This window comes from Branchiostoma floridae, chromosome 16 (assembly GCF_000003815.2).
Source record: "Branchiostoma floridae strain S238N-H82 chromosome 16, Bfl_VNyyK, whole genome shotgun sequence".
Classification (NCBI taxonomy): Eukaryota; Metazoa; Chordata; class Leptocardii; order Amphioxiformes; family Branchiostomatidae; genus Branchiostoma; species Branchiostoma floridae.
Window position 1 is genome coordinate 8,199,462 of NC_049994.1, and position 17,211 is coordinate 8,216,672.

Here is a 17,211-nt window from a genome sequence, read left to right on the forward strand (position 1 = left end):
GGACCCTCCCATGGCCTTCCGAACGAGCAAACTAATTTGCTAACGAATCAATGAATTAAGCAGATTGGGGCATGATGTTTCTATAGACATTTCAGTCGACGCTTTTTCGAAAGATAAAGTTTCTGGTCTTTAAATTTGCCAACACGAATAGAGTTTTGTTACTGGTATTACTGGTACATTTCAAACTGGGTCGCATAGCCTTCGGCGAGGCAGCAAAGGACAAAGAGGCTGTGAAGCATGTCTTATTGGAATGTCTGTGAGGAGTAGCGCCCGCTGCAGACTTCAATCGGGACTGGCTTTTATTCTATGGATGAAATAAAAGCCAGTCCCGCTCGAAGACTTCAATGGTGAGCATTGGTTGGAGAGACGCCTATAGGTGAAAGGTCACCATTATAGAAATGCGCAGACCCGGGAAAGCTGGTTTGTTAAAAGTACGTGTAAGAGGCATTTTTCTTGGGAAATGTTTGCCTTTTGGAGCTGAAAATTACAGGTGAGGGTTCTGGCTATTTCATTTTGCCATGTTTTTGGTTTCCTGGGCAGTATAGAATATGTGTTGTTTCCATTGTTTTTATACTGTACTCAAAGGGTCAAAAGGTCACCATGGTGCGTTTATTTGCTTTGATGACCTTTGCACCGTACCAAAATGCTTCATTTCGTAGACGGACTGTTTAGAAGCCATACTTTTCTGCCAATATTAGTTTTCCAAGGACTAAACGTCAGGTAGGTGACTTTTGACAGCCCTTTTCTTACATATTATGATGTTATCCATGCGTTAGGTGCCTGGCGGCCATTGTACGGGTCTTTGCCCTTACATTTGATATGCCCCAGCAGGGCAAATTTCGGTATTTCCGGACACACGCAGATGACCTACTTTTAGTCCAGATGATTAGGTACCCTTGGCAAAAGTGCCTATAGAAATGAGCAGAAAAGCTGACCGTCGTTCTGTCGCCATTTTGAAAATCAAGCGATGTGTATTTTGACTGCAAGTGCCACTTGTGTCACAGGTGCGAAATCTCCATCATGGTAACGACGCGATGAAAAGACTATTTGACATTGACACGTTTGCATAGTTCTGAGCCCTTTCGTTATGAACAAAAGGCATATCTATGGTTACCCCTGAAAGTAAATTTGTTTTTGTGCAGAGAGTTAACGTTGCGCGACGACTTTCACCCACAGCCCGATACAGGGACCGCGAACATTCCTGCATTTACAGTATATTTGGATTTTGGAGGTGAATATCACAGGTAGGGTTTTTGACGACGCCAAATATAATTGTTCAAGGCCTATTATACTATCCAAGGACTGGAATATTACGAAGTAGGACAGCCATGTGGGTTAGGTGCAAGAAAGTCATTCAAGGGCGGAGTGCTGGAAACAGTTGGTTCTTCCTTATTTTTTATTCTCCACTACACACTGTAGTGCTCAGCTGTAGGTTTACTAACTGGTTACTGGCAGACCATTGTGCTGTACCAGGGATAGTACATTTCTGCTGGCTGGAGGTTTATGTTACAGGTGGGCTCGTATATTGCGGCCTGGGATAATGCAACAGGGAAGTTCCAGTCTATTTCTGATTTGAGCTGTATTATTGTTCCCCTCAATCGTCGTCATGGCAATAATATTTTTATTGCCAGTCTTGTTACCTCTATATTGCGTTGAAAAAAAAACACAGATTTTCTAGTGTTTGCGGTTGCTGTAGATTGCAGAAGTTAGTTGTTTTGAAGTTCTGTACGAAAGGGGTCAAAAGGTCACCCCATGTGTTATGTGTTCTGATCCACGGTTTAACCAAGCTCCTTGGTTTAACGTCTTCTGACGTATTTTTTTTTTCGTCTTCAAATTACTCTTTAGAGACCCCACAACTATGCCAATGTGAGATTTTCATGTTCTAAAACTCAGGTAGGTGGGTTTTGACAGCCTCTTTCTGCCATGATTTCCAACGTTAAGTATACGCAAGACCTTGATATAAGCCGCCTGAAATACCGAATTTGCCCAGCAGGACTCCAGTGTGTGTACAATTTGTTGACGCGCGCGTCCCATTCAAACAACACGCAACTGCTATTGTTATTGCTATGCTTTATTTATTTCACGAGAGTGTGTGTAAATTGGAAAAAGCAAGGAAAAATTGGTGGAGCAAAAGGGCAATCTAGAAACAATTTGGCCAGGGGAGGATCTAAAAAAATACGCGAACCTGTGAACATGGAAAAAAGTTTTTGACGGATCCGCTTTGTATCAGCTCTCCGCCCCGATAAATAACATTCAATCGATTGTCCCTAACAGTGGCGTTTCTAACTTTAATATGATCAATGTTGGAATCGACAGATCTTGAATATGGTTTATGTCTTTTATCTAAATCGTCTATGTATGTCTATGTATGAGCCTTTTAGTCTCTGTGTTTTGTTAGTACTTATCGAGTAATGACCAATCAGTATTCGTCTACCAAACTGATTTAGGGAGACCATTCGTGGATTAAGCCACAATCACTCCTGATTAGCTGATGAAACATGGCTATGCTCTGAGCTGTATGAGTGCTAAAACTCGCAGCTTGGGTTTATCAGAAGAATATTCGCGGCTTAAAAGCTGTGTGCTCGGTAAGCTTGAGGAGTCTGTAGCGAGTGCCTGTAGTGAATGTTTAACGGCTGAGAAGATTCTTGGATCTCAATGTTTTAGCTGGTTGCCCGAAAGTCAGAGTAAGTGGATATTATCGTCCTAAAAGTATACAACGAAATGTCCTGCATTGCATAGCCATCGCTAGTTACCCGCTCCTGATATTGCAAGAATTTCTTAGTGTGTATTAATCTTGTATTTGTGGCGATAATCTAGTATCCTAAATCATCTTACTTTCTAGTAAAGAGATTCAAAACGATTCAAGATGTTGAGCTAAACTCACATCAAGTCAGGGAACCTCAGTGAGTGCACATACCATACCATAACATGATTACCAATAAATACAGTCACTTCGTTCGAGTGTATCTTTTAATAGCAGCTTGTCAACGTCAGAAAATACCTTTAGTGATCATTTTCTTTGGTTTAATCCCAGGAAATTCAACATGAAAGTGCATGTTGTAGCTTCGTTGGTGTGCCTGTGGGTGACATCATGCCTGACCTTTGACCTGACTGTCCTCCACACCAACGACTGTCACGCTCGTATCCAGCAGGCGGACGGCAATGGCGGGTCGTGCAGTGATAGTGAGGCCGCCGCCGGGAAGTGCTTCGGTGGCGTGGCGAGAAGACTCACCAAGGTACCAACCAACTTTTAGTCTGTCTGTGTTTCAGGGTATTTGTAGCTAGCAGGGGTGGGTACCGGTATAAACCCGTTTTTCTCATTGGACCGGTCCAGAGAAACCGGACCTGAAAAAATCGGTGGCCCGGATGTAAGACTAATTGGAAAATGAACAGATTATATGACCAGGCTTGGTCATGGTCACATTTCTTCAATGAAATTAAATTAGTTTGCCCCCCCCCCCCCCCCCCACCAAAAGTTACACCAACATGACCTCGCAGAATATATAAAATATGAAATATATTGAATATCACATGCAAAAAGTGTTGATGTGTGTTTAAAATTATGAGATGTAATTTCAAGGCAACACATTTTCCACCCAGATCAGGGAGATCCGGAACACGGATGCCAACGTGATCCTGCTGGATGGAGGGGACCAGTTCCAGGGCACGCTGTGGTTCCACTTCTACCAGGGCCTGGAGGCCGCGCGATTCATGAACAAGATGGAGTATGACGTGATGGTGAGTTTGTGCTGTTTTATTTGTTCCACATACATGTAACTACCAATAAAACTGTTTTGGACCCTCTGTTTCATAGCTTTGCAGAGTGTGTACAATCAAGCGGCGTAATGCTTTGGTCACATTGAAAAAAGGGGTCATGCTGTGCAGTTCAAGTTTGTTTTGCCCCGTGGGACACCCTGTGGCTACCGGGATATTGTTTTGGCCCGACCGTGCCCCGGGTAGATATTAAGTCGGAGTAAAAATTAAACAGGGATCCTGCAACGAACAGATTTGTAAGAACACCGACAGGTTCCCCTGCAATATCTGGCAGTCCATCGGGACAAATTGTGGGCTTCGAGACCCGCACGGGGCACTGGTGCAAATGTGTAAGATAGGCTTGTAGGATTTCATTCAGGCTTGTAAGAACTCAAGTGTAATAAAAAGGAATTTCCTAGTTGAATGACTAGAAAGAAGGCTTTCTGTATTTTTACACATCTGAGGCTTTGCAACTGAGAGATTATTTCCATTTCTAATAGAAAATACCACCACCAAAGCTAAGTCTAAGTTGTAACTATCAAAACCTGTAATCTTATCATAACGTGTTTTTTCCTACTATGCTATAGGCTTTTGGAAATCACGAGTTCGACAACAAAGCAAAAGGGGTTATCCCCTTTCTGAAGAACAGCAACCATACACAGGTGTGTGCAAACATCGACGCCTCGAAAGTGCCTGAACTCCAGCGGCTGTTCCAGCCGTCCGTGGTGCTGACGGTGGGAGGGGAGAAGATAGGCGTGATCGGATATCTCACACCAAACACCACATTTCTATCACAAACTGGCCGTGAGTACCACTTAAATAACACATTTCTGTCACAAACTGGTGGTCTGCATCACTTATGCCACACCAAACGCCACATTTCTGTCACAAACTGGCCATTGGTACCACTTAGATCACACATTTGTCACAAACTGGCCGTCAGAATCCCGTATATTACACCAACACCACATTTCTGTCAGAAACAGCTGGCCGTGAGTACCACATAGGTCACACATTTCTGTCACAAACTGGCCGTCAGTAACATGTATGTCGCTTCATGCTTGTCTAATAATGTCTTAGAGAAATCCTACATCCATCAGTTGGGTTGCTATTATTTTGCTCTGAGACTCTTGCTCCATCATCTCGGTGCCTCCACCTCTTCTCGTGCAGTATCTAAATTGAAAACATATGTTTGGACCGTTCTTTTTTCATAGACACTCCATCTCAGTGGTATTGTAACCTGATATGCGTTATATCCACGTTATTATCATAGCCGACCTCGTCTTAAGTGACGAAGTTTCAGCCATAACCGCGGAGGTCAGGAGGCTTCAGGGCGAGGGCGTGAACAAGTTCATAGCACTGGGGCACTCCGGTATCAAAGCTGACATCACCATCGCTAAACAGGTCCCCGGGCTGGATCTGGTCGTGGGAGGACACTCCAACACGTTTCTGTACAAGGGTTAGTTATCTCTCTCTCTCTCTCTCTCTTTATATATACATGTGTGTGTGTGTACATGTATGTGTGTGTGTGTGTGTATCTGTCTGTCAGCACAAAAAGTCAAGAAGGTCTGGATGGATTGTCTTGATATTTGGTGTTTGGGTAAATCTTGGTAATACCTCAACATAATTAAGCTTTAGGCCTTTAGTGGCTTGCTAATATAGCACTGCAGCGGAACAGATACTACGTTTTGATATATTGTGCTTTTAGGCACATGTGGCTTTGATGGCAGATAGCTTTTCATGATAGAAAAAAAAAGGAATAACTGTTGGGTCCCAAAGAAGCTTGTTCTGGTTTAAACATTTTGTGAGACTTTAAGCTTTTCAGGTTGATGTTGGGGACAGCTAGAGGAATTTCCCCTGTGCCAGTAAATATTGTGCATTGTGCATAGCGTCTGTCTTCCTTGTCAAAACCAGTGGAAGAAAACTAGCATCAGCGTCGAGGGCACGCGGCGCGTCCGTAACTGTGCGAACTGTCACACTTGAACTTTGACAGCTGTTCGAACCTATCTACGAGGATGCTCCAAATAGACTTGATGGAAATGAGTTCCACAAATCTTGTCATACGTTATTCTTTGTTGTGAATTTCATCCTTTGTTATTTTTTCAGGTACCCCTCCTGAAGATGATCCTAAGTACGGGGAGTACCCACTGACCATCCAGTCCGAGGTAGAGAGCGGACGGCAGGTTCTCGTGGTGCAGGACTACTTCTTCGGGAAGTACCTGGGTTACCTCAAACTCACGTTCAACCCCGCTGGGGAGGTGACCGAGTTTGCCGGCAACCCGATTCTTCTGAATTCATCGATTTCCCAAGGTTAGATTTTTAGTTTTTTTAGTCCAACCAATAAAATTAGATCTGTTTATTTCAGTTCAGCCAGGTAAAGGTGATCTCATAGCTGTTTTTCAGTCGTAGGGACAGTGGGATGTTATCCACTTTGTCTAGGATATGGTATTGGAAGGCGGAGCCCATTTCATTTCTGCCTGCCGCCTTTTATTTCTTCAAACCCCGATTCTTTTGAATTCATCAATTTCCCAACGTTATATCTGTTCTGTTTTTAGTCAGTCAATATGTGATGGGGTCGGCTAGCCGTAGTTTGGAATAAAGGCAGAGCTAGTCCCATAGCCTTTTTTAGTCGTAGGAGCAGTGGGTTACGGCTGTTATCCACTGTATGTGTCTAGGGTATAGTATTTTTTCATGCTAATCTGATGACGTAGTTGGTCAAAATCCAACATGGCGGGCAAAATCATAAGCGAAAAGTGAAGCCCATTCCTCTCCTTCCAACGCCTTTTATGCCCCCAACCGAAGTCAGGAACCCATTTTACACCCATGAGAAAGGTAACTAAAAACCGTGACGGACTGATGTCTGGTCCACTAGCTTAGCCCTTTTGCCATTTCCGCTTCGAAGCTGAATGAAATGAGGGCTAGATAACATGGACAGTAAGCGTCTTGGGTGCAACTTTCATATCTATCATATGTATCAGTTCCTATTTTGTTACTTTGTCTATTGTGATCTCTATGCACACACACTGTAAAACATAGTGTTGTACTGGAATTTCGATATGCATTATTTATGGTTTAGCGTGTGCGATGTAACGTTACATTGACGCATTACAGACAATGAGACACTGGCAGAAGTCGCCTCCATGAAAGGTGTCATCGTGAACCTGACCAGACAGGAGGTCGGACGGACACACGTGTACCTAGACGGGAGGAGGGTGGCATGCAGACGGGTACGTCTCTCCTTTTTTGCCATTCAATTCAATTCTTTACTAGCATATGGACACTGTAGACGTGCACACAGGGAAAAGAATGGCATGTGTTTTTCAAGTTGTGCTTCATGATATTTTTAGTAAAATATTTGAACCTCCAGATGGATTGAGATGATATTTGATAAGTTGATAGATACCTGTTGGGAAGGCAAAGGTGGTGGTTACTTTTAGGTCACCTGGTGTATGGCATTGGTACTGCAGCAGAACTCCCGTTTTCTGTATCATTTGTCGTGGACACGCTATGGTCTTGATTCTGCTGTGATGGCGGATTTTGATGCAAGGAAGAACCTTTGTAGCTTAGGAACTCCTGGCAGCCTGAGTGTACAACCCAACTGTCAAGATGAATAAACAGATGAATAAATAGCTGAAGATAAATAAATAGCTGAATATTATTCTACCTTATATTATTATTAGATAAAAAATATTCGCCCTTTTTTCCTTTTAGGGAGAGTGCAACCTGGGAAATGTGATCACGGACGCCATGGTGCGGGGTAACCTGAAGACCCCGGATGAAGCGAAGTGGGCTGACGTGTCCATCGCCATCTTTAATAGCGGCAACATCAGAGCACCCATCGCTTTCAGGGCTCCTAATGGTTAGATCGATATCTGATATGTATTTCAAATGAAAATGCTTTACCATACTTGTTGTAAAGTATCAAAAGTTTCAAAAGTTTTGAAATCTTGCTTGGAAAATGGCTCTATTTATAGGCGGAGGAAGGGGGGGGGGGGCTTTCACGTCGTATGGTTGCCGAACGGCGTGACTACCAACCTTGGTGACTGGAAATTTGGCTGGTAGTGATTTTATAATAGTTAAGTAAGGTTAAAATTTTTCCAAATATGTATGAATTAACATTAATATTTCATGCTAATTTGATGACGTAATTGGTCAAAATTTAACATGGCGGGCAAAACCATAAGCGAAGGTATTGAATTATTTTCGTTACTACTACATTCGATTCTTTTTACATATGAACGTTTTGAGTCCATTTTATTGTACTGTTGAATGTCCAAAACAGATCAAGCAATGGTGACGTCCGATCACCTCATATATGATTCTTTAACGTTCATTTTTATGATTGCCATCGAAAACCTGTTTTGTGGTGACCTCAGTGTTTCGTAGCTTAATCTTTCTATGTTGTTTTTATCGTAACATCACAGGGGTTATTACAGGAGAAGACGTGTTGACAGTTCTCCCTTTCATGAATACAATTGACGTCATCGTCTTACTCGGTGAGACGCTGTACGAAGTGTTCGAACATTCGGTGGCGGAGCTGCCTGACACGGAAGCCGGGCAATTCCTCCAGGTCTCAGGTATGCATTTTCCTCTTTCCTTTAGGTCTAAAAAAGCCAATCTTACGAATAATATCCTCTGCAGACTGCAGAAAAATGAGATTGTACAAAAAGAAAAAAGATGAGTAAAAAACGACATGCCTGAATGTCTGAAATAGACATAGACAACAAGATTTGAAATGACAAGTGTTAACAATAATTACATTTTCGAGGAAATATCAAACAGGTGTTTATGTCTAATTCTTGCTATATTATAGTAAGTTACCATTGTGAACCCCTTTTTCTATGGGTGCTTCCATGACCTTTTCTCCGACGATCTCACTCTACTTGTCCGTCCATGGGACTCTTTCGACGATAACTTTTGTCCTACTGTTTACAATATTCAAAAGTAGTGTTCACTGCTGTCTGCTAGCATTATCCACTTTCACAATCCATCAACTTAGCTAATTGCCTAGCATTGGCCGAATTGCCCTTCATTGAACCAACCCTCCTAAAAGAGTTCTTTCCTATTTAAGAAAAGACATTAAACGTATTTGTCATGTACACCTATGACTCATTCCGTCTTGAAGACTACCCTATCCTCACGTATCTCTTTCAGGACTCCTCCTGAAGTACGACCTTCGCAAGCCTGTGGGAAAGCGCGTCGTCAGTCTGGAGGCGAAGTGTTCAGACTGTAAAGTGCCGCAGTTCGAGCCAGTCCAGAAACAGAAGCAGTACAAGGTCCTGGCAAACAGCTACATCGCCAAGGGAGGGGACGGTTACACGATGATTAAGGAGAAAACGATTAGTATGGATGCCATCGGTAAGATCTCAGTCTCATTATGTGCGTTTGCTTTCATTATCATCATAGTTATACCCCAAGCCCCCCCCCCCCCCTCTTCTTACAGTTAAGCACAATGAACAGTGGATCACGGCTTAACGTCCCTTCCTAAAGCTAAGGGCACAACCCGCCGTAAGTGCAATTTGTCCGTACGTTTTTTGGGAGGCCACGTCCGCCACGTATTTATCAAAAACGTTCAGGCTGTACAGGGCAGACGCGTCGCCCGTACTGGCCAATTGCAATCCGCAGCCCGATGGCACACAAAGTTTCGCCTGCGCGTAAAGTTCTACGGCGTGTCTGCGTGCTCCAAAATTCGTCGGATTCCCTACGAGTTCGTACGGAGTCGGTACTCATCAGTTACGGATCCCAAAAGATTGCCCACGTTTTGGCCATGTAGACAGCACGTATTTGCTCGTACGACGGGTTGTGTCCTTAGCTTAAGGCCTGCATCCCTTTACGGTCGCGTGCATGTCTGTAGTGACGCAGGTGGAATCGAAGTCACGGCTTCTAGTTCCAGAGGCAGGCAGATTACCACTATACTACCTTTAATGACTATCTTCATTTTATCCTACAGGGTATTTGGACACGGACATTATGTTGGCATACCTGAAGGATGCAAGTCCCATCACAACCGGTCTGGATCGACGCATAACGTTTGTGGATGGAACTGCAGCCGGGTCCAGCTCGTTCGTGTCCGCATCATTCTATGTGTTGTTGATGTTTCCATTACTGAATATGTTCACCACTCTCTTTGGGTGAGCATGGTTTCTTGGACCAAAGTCCTGGTTATAAAGTTGATGATCCTAAATACTGCGAGTACATTATTAAAGGGTGTGGGTTTAAGGCTAAGCTGTATTTTTTGGCAACCTTCGCTTAACCTTGAAATCGTATAGATTTTGTATAGATATTGGCAGTTTTTCTGGAGATTGATTTATGAAGTCAGGGTCTAATTGATATAAAATAGGATGTTATTCTATACCGACATCGCCTATTGCATTGTAGATTAGCGGCACTTTGTTTCCATTTCAAGTTCAATTTCTTTGATAACGTTATATAAATATTAGTATAAAAACGGAGATTTGTACGCGGTTCTAATCAGTGTTTATGGCCTTAGAATTTGGTTTTTACTTCAGAAAAACGATATACAGGGGAAATAAAGATAAGTGGTGGAAAAGAATGTGCATCGTTTATTACTTGTAAACGTTAACTATAGCATACATAAGGTACGAATAATGCGTTCTGTACGAACATCATAAACAAGTATCAACAATCGTCAAATTGTAGACTTTCAGGTTGTCCAAGATCACTGTCTTTTCAAAACTAGCTTGCTGGAAAGTCGACTTATCACACAGATTGGAACATTTATTTGACGAATAATTTTGGAGTTGATAAATAACTGCATTGAGTAGGAGAGCTGATTTACATGTAACATATCTAGTCGAAAAAAAAAAACATGTCAATTTAGGAAACTTAACTTTTGTAGCTTTTCCGGACATTTGTTTGTTCGTGTTCTCTCGTACTTTGACCAAAGAATTTTTTTGTGTCAAGCTTTTTATTCAGGTGGGCTTTTTCCCCATATGTTTGTAATGTAGGACCTATCAGCTATCCTGGACCCACTCGTCACACATGTAGGGTTTCTTATCGGCATGTTTTGCAGTAATGTGCCGTTCTAAAGTACCTTTATCTGCAGTAGAATAGTTGCAAAAGTCACAGGCGTGAGGTTTTTCACCTGTATGTTTTCTCATGTGACGGAGTAAGTTGGTCTTTGTAATCGTTCTGTATCCGCACTCCCGACATATGTATGGTTTCTCACCGGTGTGCCTCTTTAGGTGGTTGTCCAAAGCTGATTGCTGTCTGGCAGAATAGTCACACTGATGACACTTGTAGGGTTTTTCTCCTGTATGAGTTCTCATATGATTGGATAAGTGGGAATGGTAATCTGTCCTGTATCCACATTCCCCACACATGTAAGGTTTGTCACCAGTGCGTTTTGTTACCGAGTGATTGTTCAAATGGCTGTTTTGAGCTGCAGAATAGTCATTCTGATCAAATCCGTCAAACAATTCATCTGTATCGGTTCTCGTATGTAGGGATAAGTTACATTTTCTAGGCGTTCTGGACCCACACACTTCACACATGTATGGTTTCTCACCACTAGCGTCTTTAACCACATGCCTTCCCATATCGCCTTCGCTTTCTTGTACCTGTGAGGTCGATATGTTGTCAGGTTGGGGAAAGTTGACATAACACTTTACCGGCTGCAGGTCCATGTCTGTTGTCTGGGTCTTCCGAATGTCAGTCTCCTTCCCAAGATGTTCGTTGTAGTCACTCTCCTTCCCAAGACGTTCAGGACTGTCCATCTCCTTCCCAGGATACCCGGCGCACCGTTCTCCACCGAAACTGCGGGAGTGGGATATTTGTATGAATAGTGAAAAAAAAAATACTTATGCTATCTGACAAATTGTAGCACCATTATAATAACCTGCCGACTTGCAAGGCAACAACTGCCCCTCCGCTTAAAAATACAAATGGTAAACACAACCAGGCAGGATTAACGACAATCACAGGTCTTACCTGAATGTCTGTGATGGTTAAAGGTCCTCACGGTTTCTGGAATTACGAAAAATTGCGTTTGGATGAGTGAGCAACAAAGACGCGACGCAAAACAAAATGGCGGACTCCGGCTCATAGACGGGACAAAGGTGAGAGGTCACAAACCTGATACCAAGAGGGTCAATCCAGAGATCATCGCACAACGCTTTACTGCATGAATGAAGAGCTATGTTGCAAACTTACTGTCGTAGTTTTGAACCTCACAAAGACACGTAATCAGAGATAGACAACTCAAACTCAAACTCATAAACATTCATAGGGATCATATTTTCACTAAAGTTTGTGTATCTTCCGGCAGCCCGCTGCTGGAGATGGAGATGTAGCGACAAAATATGATGATAGAGATAATCTCGCTGTCATCAACAAGATTAAAACTGGCTAAATGGATTGGTTTGATACTACTAGACTATTTACTTTCGTTTCGGTCATTTCTTTTGGCTTGATTATTATCTGGGCGTCTAGCCTTAATCGGCCTGCTGTACCTGTCGGTTGTACTTAAAGTAAAATGAAGCTTTAAAAAAAATCGGAGAGTTTCAGATCGTAGAATAGTGGCTGTTGTCTGAGGGAAAAAATGACATGCTTTAAGTACTGTTGGATGGTGAGGTCAAAACGCAATTCACCGTCGAACGATTTATGGCGTTTAAAGCAAATTGTGACCTTTTTTCTTGTCTTTCCTTGATTTGATAGGAGCTTTGTACAAGAGCATTTTGAGAGTCTATATATAACGCAGAGTCCTATCATAACTGTTTAGAAAGATATCCTATTGGTACTTTTAAAGAGAAATGTAAAACTTTTCATCCTTCTATTAATCATGGTTTCTAATCGAAAATGTGCAAACAGATTCATAAAGATATCAGTAAAAACGAGTAAACAATATGAACATTAATATTCAAAAGGCAGTTTCAGACAATCAACACCGTTTACGTAAAACTTACATAAATGTCAATGCTATTTAGTCTTTTGTTAACGTTTTTACTCTAAGACTTTGTTTATCAAGGAGGCACCCTACAAGACGGACAGCAACCGGGGGTCTGAGGCATTCTACACGTCGAGCTCCAGGCCAGAAAGTGCCTCTTCTTCAGGTATCCTGACTGGCCTAAAAGGTATGTGTCTACATATGGTTGTCTGTTGCTAGGGGTATTCTTCGTAGGGTATTCTTTTATTTCTATGCGCGCACCGTTTCTCACCTAAAAAAGCCCCCAGCGCAGGCTCTAGGACCTGCCCACGTCCTCCAAGTCCAATTCTTTCCCGTTGTTTGGTGCGGTCGGCAAATTATCGGGTTAGTCTGTTAGAAGAGGCCAAATGTTGGCTAACCATAAAACAGTAAGTAGTAAGAAAAAATATCACGAAAATCGATTTCTTTTAAAGATTACTGCCGTTTGAATCTGATTTGTTATTTAGTTTCGATTTGGCTGCCTATATTCCGTTTCTAGGAAGGCCTTTTTTAAAACCAAATATGACACAAATTTAATCTAAGTTTGGTTCGAATGACGTCAGATCGGACATCGTCGAAACGAACGAGGTACGAATTTGACTAGATATGGGAGGTTCCATTACCATGAAATGTGGATAAGCATTTAACATCTATTAATAGTAGTATTGACAGTTGATGCACACTTATTAAGGCTTACTTATCTTAGATGGTTGAGTGGAACATTATGAACATCTCTGGCCATAGGGAAAGATTTAGAGAAGCCTTTTCGTCAGCAAATTTTTGACAAACCTTAAACTCCAACATTTTTGTCCAGTTTAGGGTATTTCTCTTAAGAGGGTGAAATTAAGATCAAGGTTTGTGGGCCAGTTGCTGTTACAGTGCTTTAAAGGCTTGTTGTTAATATTATTGTCCGTCTCAACAGGGTTGGGAAACTTTACTTACAGTAATTGTCATTGCTAATTTGCCTACACTGAGTAGTCCTTTTTACCTTTAGCATTATTTAAAAATAGGTAGATAAGAATTTTAAAGATGATCGATGAATTTCTATCTTTTTGTTAATTTCCTTATCTAGAAGATGCAAAAAGAGTCATAACAACATCAGCAAAAACAGTAAACAAAATAAAATGTCAATATTCACAAAGTCAGCTTCAGACAATCAGTACAACCACGTCACTAGACTAAAGTAAATGTTTGTTACACATTGTAAATAAACAATAACTGAATCACGAGACAAAAGTAAAAAAAAGGGCCTTAATTTTTTTTTATATCTTAAACAGTTACGTAGGACACTACCAGCGACACCATTTTGTAAGGTAAAGTCTAGTAGTACACAAACACTTCCACACAAAAACAAAAACTAACTTTGGTATCATTACCCTAGCCTATAAATGAGTTTTAAATATTTTTCCGGGGAAGGAATCGACTCTTCCAACGCCCCTTATGCGAAGTTGTATAGCCCAGTTCAAACCATCACCACAGAGATCAAAATGACTTTCCCTTTTTGTTAACACTTCCTATATATATAGGATAAAGCAGTTCACGTTGACAAATTACTGTTACTGAAAGCTAGCCTTTTGATTTTACATGACATTGTGTAGCTTGAACGAAAACAAGAAAATACTTGAGAACTGTATCTGATTAAAGTTTTTCTAATGCTCATAAATGTTAATATCGATCAAATAGCCAGCTTCAGACAATCAATGACGTCACATGCACATGTGGGTAAGAGTAATGTTGGGTTGTTTTTCACACAGCGTTACGGATCAGCGACTGAAGCACACACCGTTCAAGAGAAGACCACCAGCCAGCGCCCGATATCCTTAGAAGAGACAACTGAAGTCATTCTGACTGACGCGAAAGGTAAGTGTTTGCCATATGATAGTAATTGCAGGTACATTTGGTATGTGGAAACTAGTATTTTGAAAGTGTAGTCAGATTTGAATTATTGAAGAATGTGTTTAGGTAAAAGATTGTGGCGTTTTCTTACTGTTGGCAAGTATGGATAGCTTTACGAGAAACTCAGGAGTTTAAAAAATATCCTTAGAGTGCATTTAGGGTGCTGTGCCGGGGTGTTTCTATTTTGTGACGTCAAACTTCTGACGAACAAATTCCGACAGAATTCGGAAATTCAGATTGACCAGAAATCTTAGGCACATAGTCCGTTGAATTACATTTTGAAAGATCTGTGGTAACTTCTCTCACTCACAAAAGACTTCAGCTAACTAACCTATAATGAACAGCTAAATGTTAACTTGCATAATAATCGTATGTCGATAAGAGTTATGTAAAATCTGTAATAGTAATATCTAAGATATAGGCTGATAGAGCGTTCAAGCAAAGTACATTCTCCTACGAAGATTTGAACCCATATCTACGAACTCGGCGTCGCCACAAAACAGTTATCAGTCAATCAGAAAGACGCCTATGTGTTCTCTCAAAACCGCCATTTCTGCGTCCAAACCTGCAAATTACGTAACTAATTCAATATCCATAGGATCTGTGGGTAGAGAGCGATCGTACCATATACCGAAAAAAACTAAGAAACAATCACCCTCTTGCCCCTATGTCCGCCATATTGGACATTTGAATTATAGGCACTGCGCGTTGATTAGCTCGTGCTCTAAGGTGAATATTTATAGCAAAATGGGTGAATACTCAATCATGCAGGCCGATTAGGCAGCTTTTGGTGAATTCAAAGGAGTTTCTGAGACAAATCTCTGCATATGAGAATCAAAGTGTCGGTTTTCTATCATTGTTTTAATTCCCTTATCTTGAAGGTACAAACAGTCGCGAAGACATCGACTATTAATCTTTTGATTAGATTTTTTTTGACGCCAGATCCAGACAGAGAATTTCCCAATCATGTCATTCAGTCAAATTTATATTCAAATTGCTTTCTTATTCTAGCGCTGACGATTGAAGAACACACACAGAAGGCGAAATTAGTCTGGTGGTGGGCTTCAATAAAGTAAATCTGAAAATTTAGCGTGTGTGTGAGGTTGGCTTGAGGCTGTCCACTACTATTTGCCTATTGCTTTCTGTTTGTTGCACACTGAAATTGAATCACTTGTTCCACAAGGGTCCTGACAGTCAGATCACTTGTAAAAAATCATGCCACTTCATTCTCGATCAAAAGACGACCAGACGACGTTTGAAACGTGACCATTTCTCAATTAAAAGGACGTTATGTAAGTTTAACCATTGTTCTGCTGAGTCCGAATATATACTGGTTGCACATATATGATGCCTATGTGGGCACGTTATCTTTATGGTTCGTTATATGTATAGATGTGACCTGTATTGTAATTTCCTGGACAGACAAAGCTGGAGTGAAGATATACATGGTAGAAATTGTGTTCAAAGGCAACACATTTTTCCAGTAGATTGTCACAAGGTGGTTAGTTTCTAGTAAATGCCGATTAACTGGAGGTAACTTTTGTGGTATAGAAAACTAGAACATCGTTGGTTATCCAGGATGCCTCCTGCTCTGGACGTGTCCTGGATATTAAAGACCCGGGCTGTCTGTGGGAAACAGATGCGAATGGGATACAACAAGGGTTTTGATAAGATAAACACGTTTACAGCTTATAAGATTTACATGGAATTTCAACGTGGTGTAAGCGACTTTTGTACGCCTTCTATAAACATTTTCTTAAAACGTCTTACTTTAAAAACACACACTGAAATGGACGTTACTGAAGATATGTAATACTGCCGATAGATTTGAAATAGCCTAACAGATGATCTTCCTGTTTGTTTAGGTGGTGGGACACCATGGGAAGAAAGCTGCGACACCTGCTGATTTTCCTTCTCATCATCCTGAAGGAGATCAACATCACAGAACCTGCTGGCTGCACAGCTAGGTGTATACAATTATCACGCTGCGAATGCACCAAAATGAACCTCAATAGAATCCCTACTCGGCTCCCCAAACACATAACTTACTTGGATTTGGGAGATAATGTTATAACAACCATAAAATCGACTGAGCTGGATAAGTATAAGGATTTATGTCACTTGGATTTGAGAGACAACATTATAAGCATTATCAATTGTCTCCCCTGTCTGCCAATGCTACATACTTTGTACTTACATGGGAATAGAATAACTAACATCGTTTCCGACGCATTTTCAAATCTACCCAAGCTCGAAAACTTAGACCTGTCCTCTAACATCATAACAAAGATTCAGACAGGCACATTTGTACATCTACCCAGTCTCGTATGTTTAGACCTATCCAACAATCATATAATAAGCTTACAGTCGGGAACATTTAAAAATCTACCCCAGCTTAAAGAGTTGCACCTGGTTATTAAGACGGTAACAAACATTCAGGAAATGGCATTTGACAATTTACCCCGGCTAGATCACCTAAGTCTGACGCACACCAAGCTAACAATGATTCAGTCTGGTACATTTGCTAATCTACCCGAGCTGAAAGATTTGTCCCTATCTAGCAACCAGATAACAACGATTCAGGCTAGAGCATTTGTTACTTTAGTCCATCTTGAAAAGTTGTACCTGCGAATGAACAA

General features: G+C 41.4%; 2 protein-coding genes across 2 annotated transcripts; one reads left to right on the forward strand and one right to left on the reverse strand.

Annotated features, from left to right (window-relative positions):
- Positions 1-335: 335 nt before the first annotated feature.
- On the forward strand, positions 336-10,581 carry LOC118403540 (snake venom 5'-nucleotidase-like). The gene is made up of 11 exons (XM_035802274.1): positions 336-490; positions 3,035-3,236; positions 3,601-3,738; positions 4,341-4,557; positions 5,027-5,212; positions 5,860-6,063; positions 6,865-6,980; positions 7,465-7,612; positions 8,178-8,330; positions 8,908-9,111; positions 9,704-10,581. Exons 1-11 carry the CDS (start codon positions 399-401, stop codon positions 9,886-9,888), a joined length of 1,845 nt encoding a protein of 614 aa, XP_035658167.1. The 5' UTR covers positions 336-398; the 3' UTR covers positions 9,889-10,581.
- LOC118403221 (zinc finger protein 567-like) lies at positions 10,302-11,854 on the reverse strand. Its single transcript, XM_035801821.1, has 2 exons — positions 11,704-11,854; positions 10,302-11,529 (listed from the first exon to the last, which is right to left on the reverse strand). The coding sequence occupies exon 2, from the start codon at positions 11,487-11,489 to the stop codon at positions 10,728-10,730; it is 762 nt and encodes a 253-aa protein (XP_035657714.1). The 5' UTR covers positions 11,490-11,529; positions 11,704-11,854; the 3' UTR covers positions 10,302-10,727.
- Between the last annotated feature and the right edge of the window lie 5,357 nt (positions 11,855-17,211).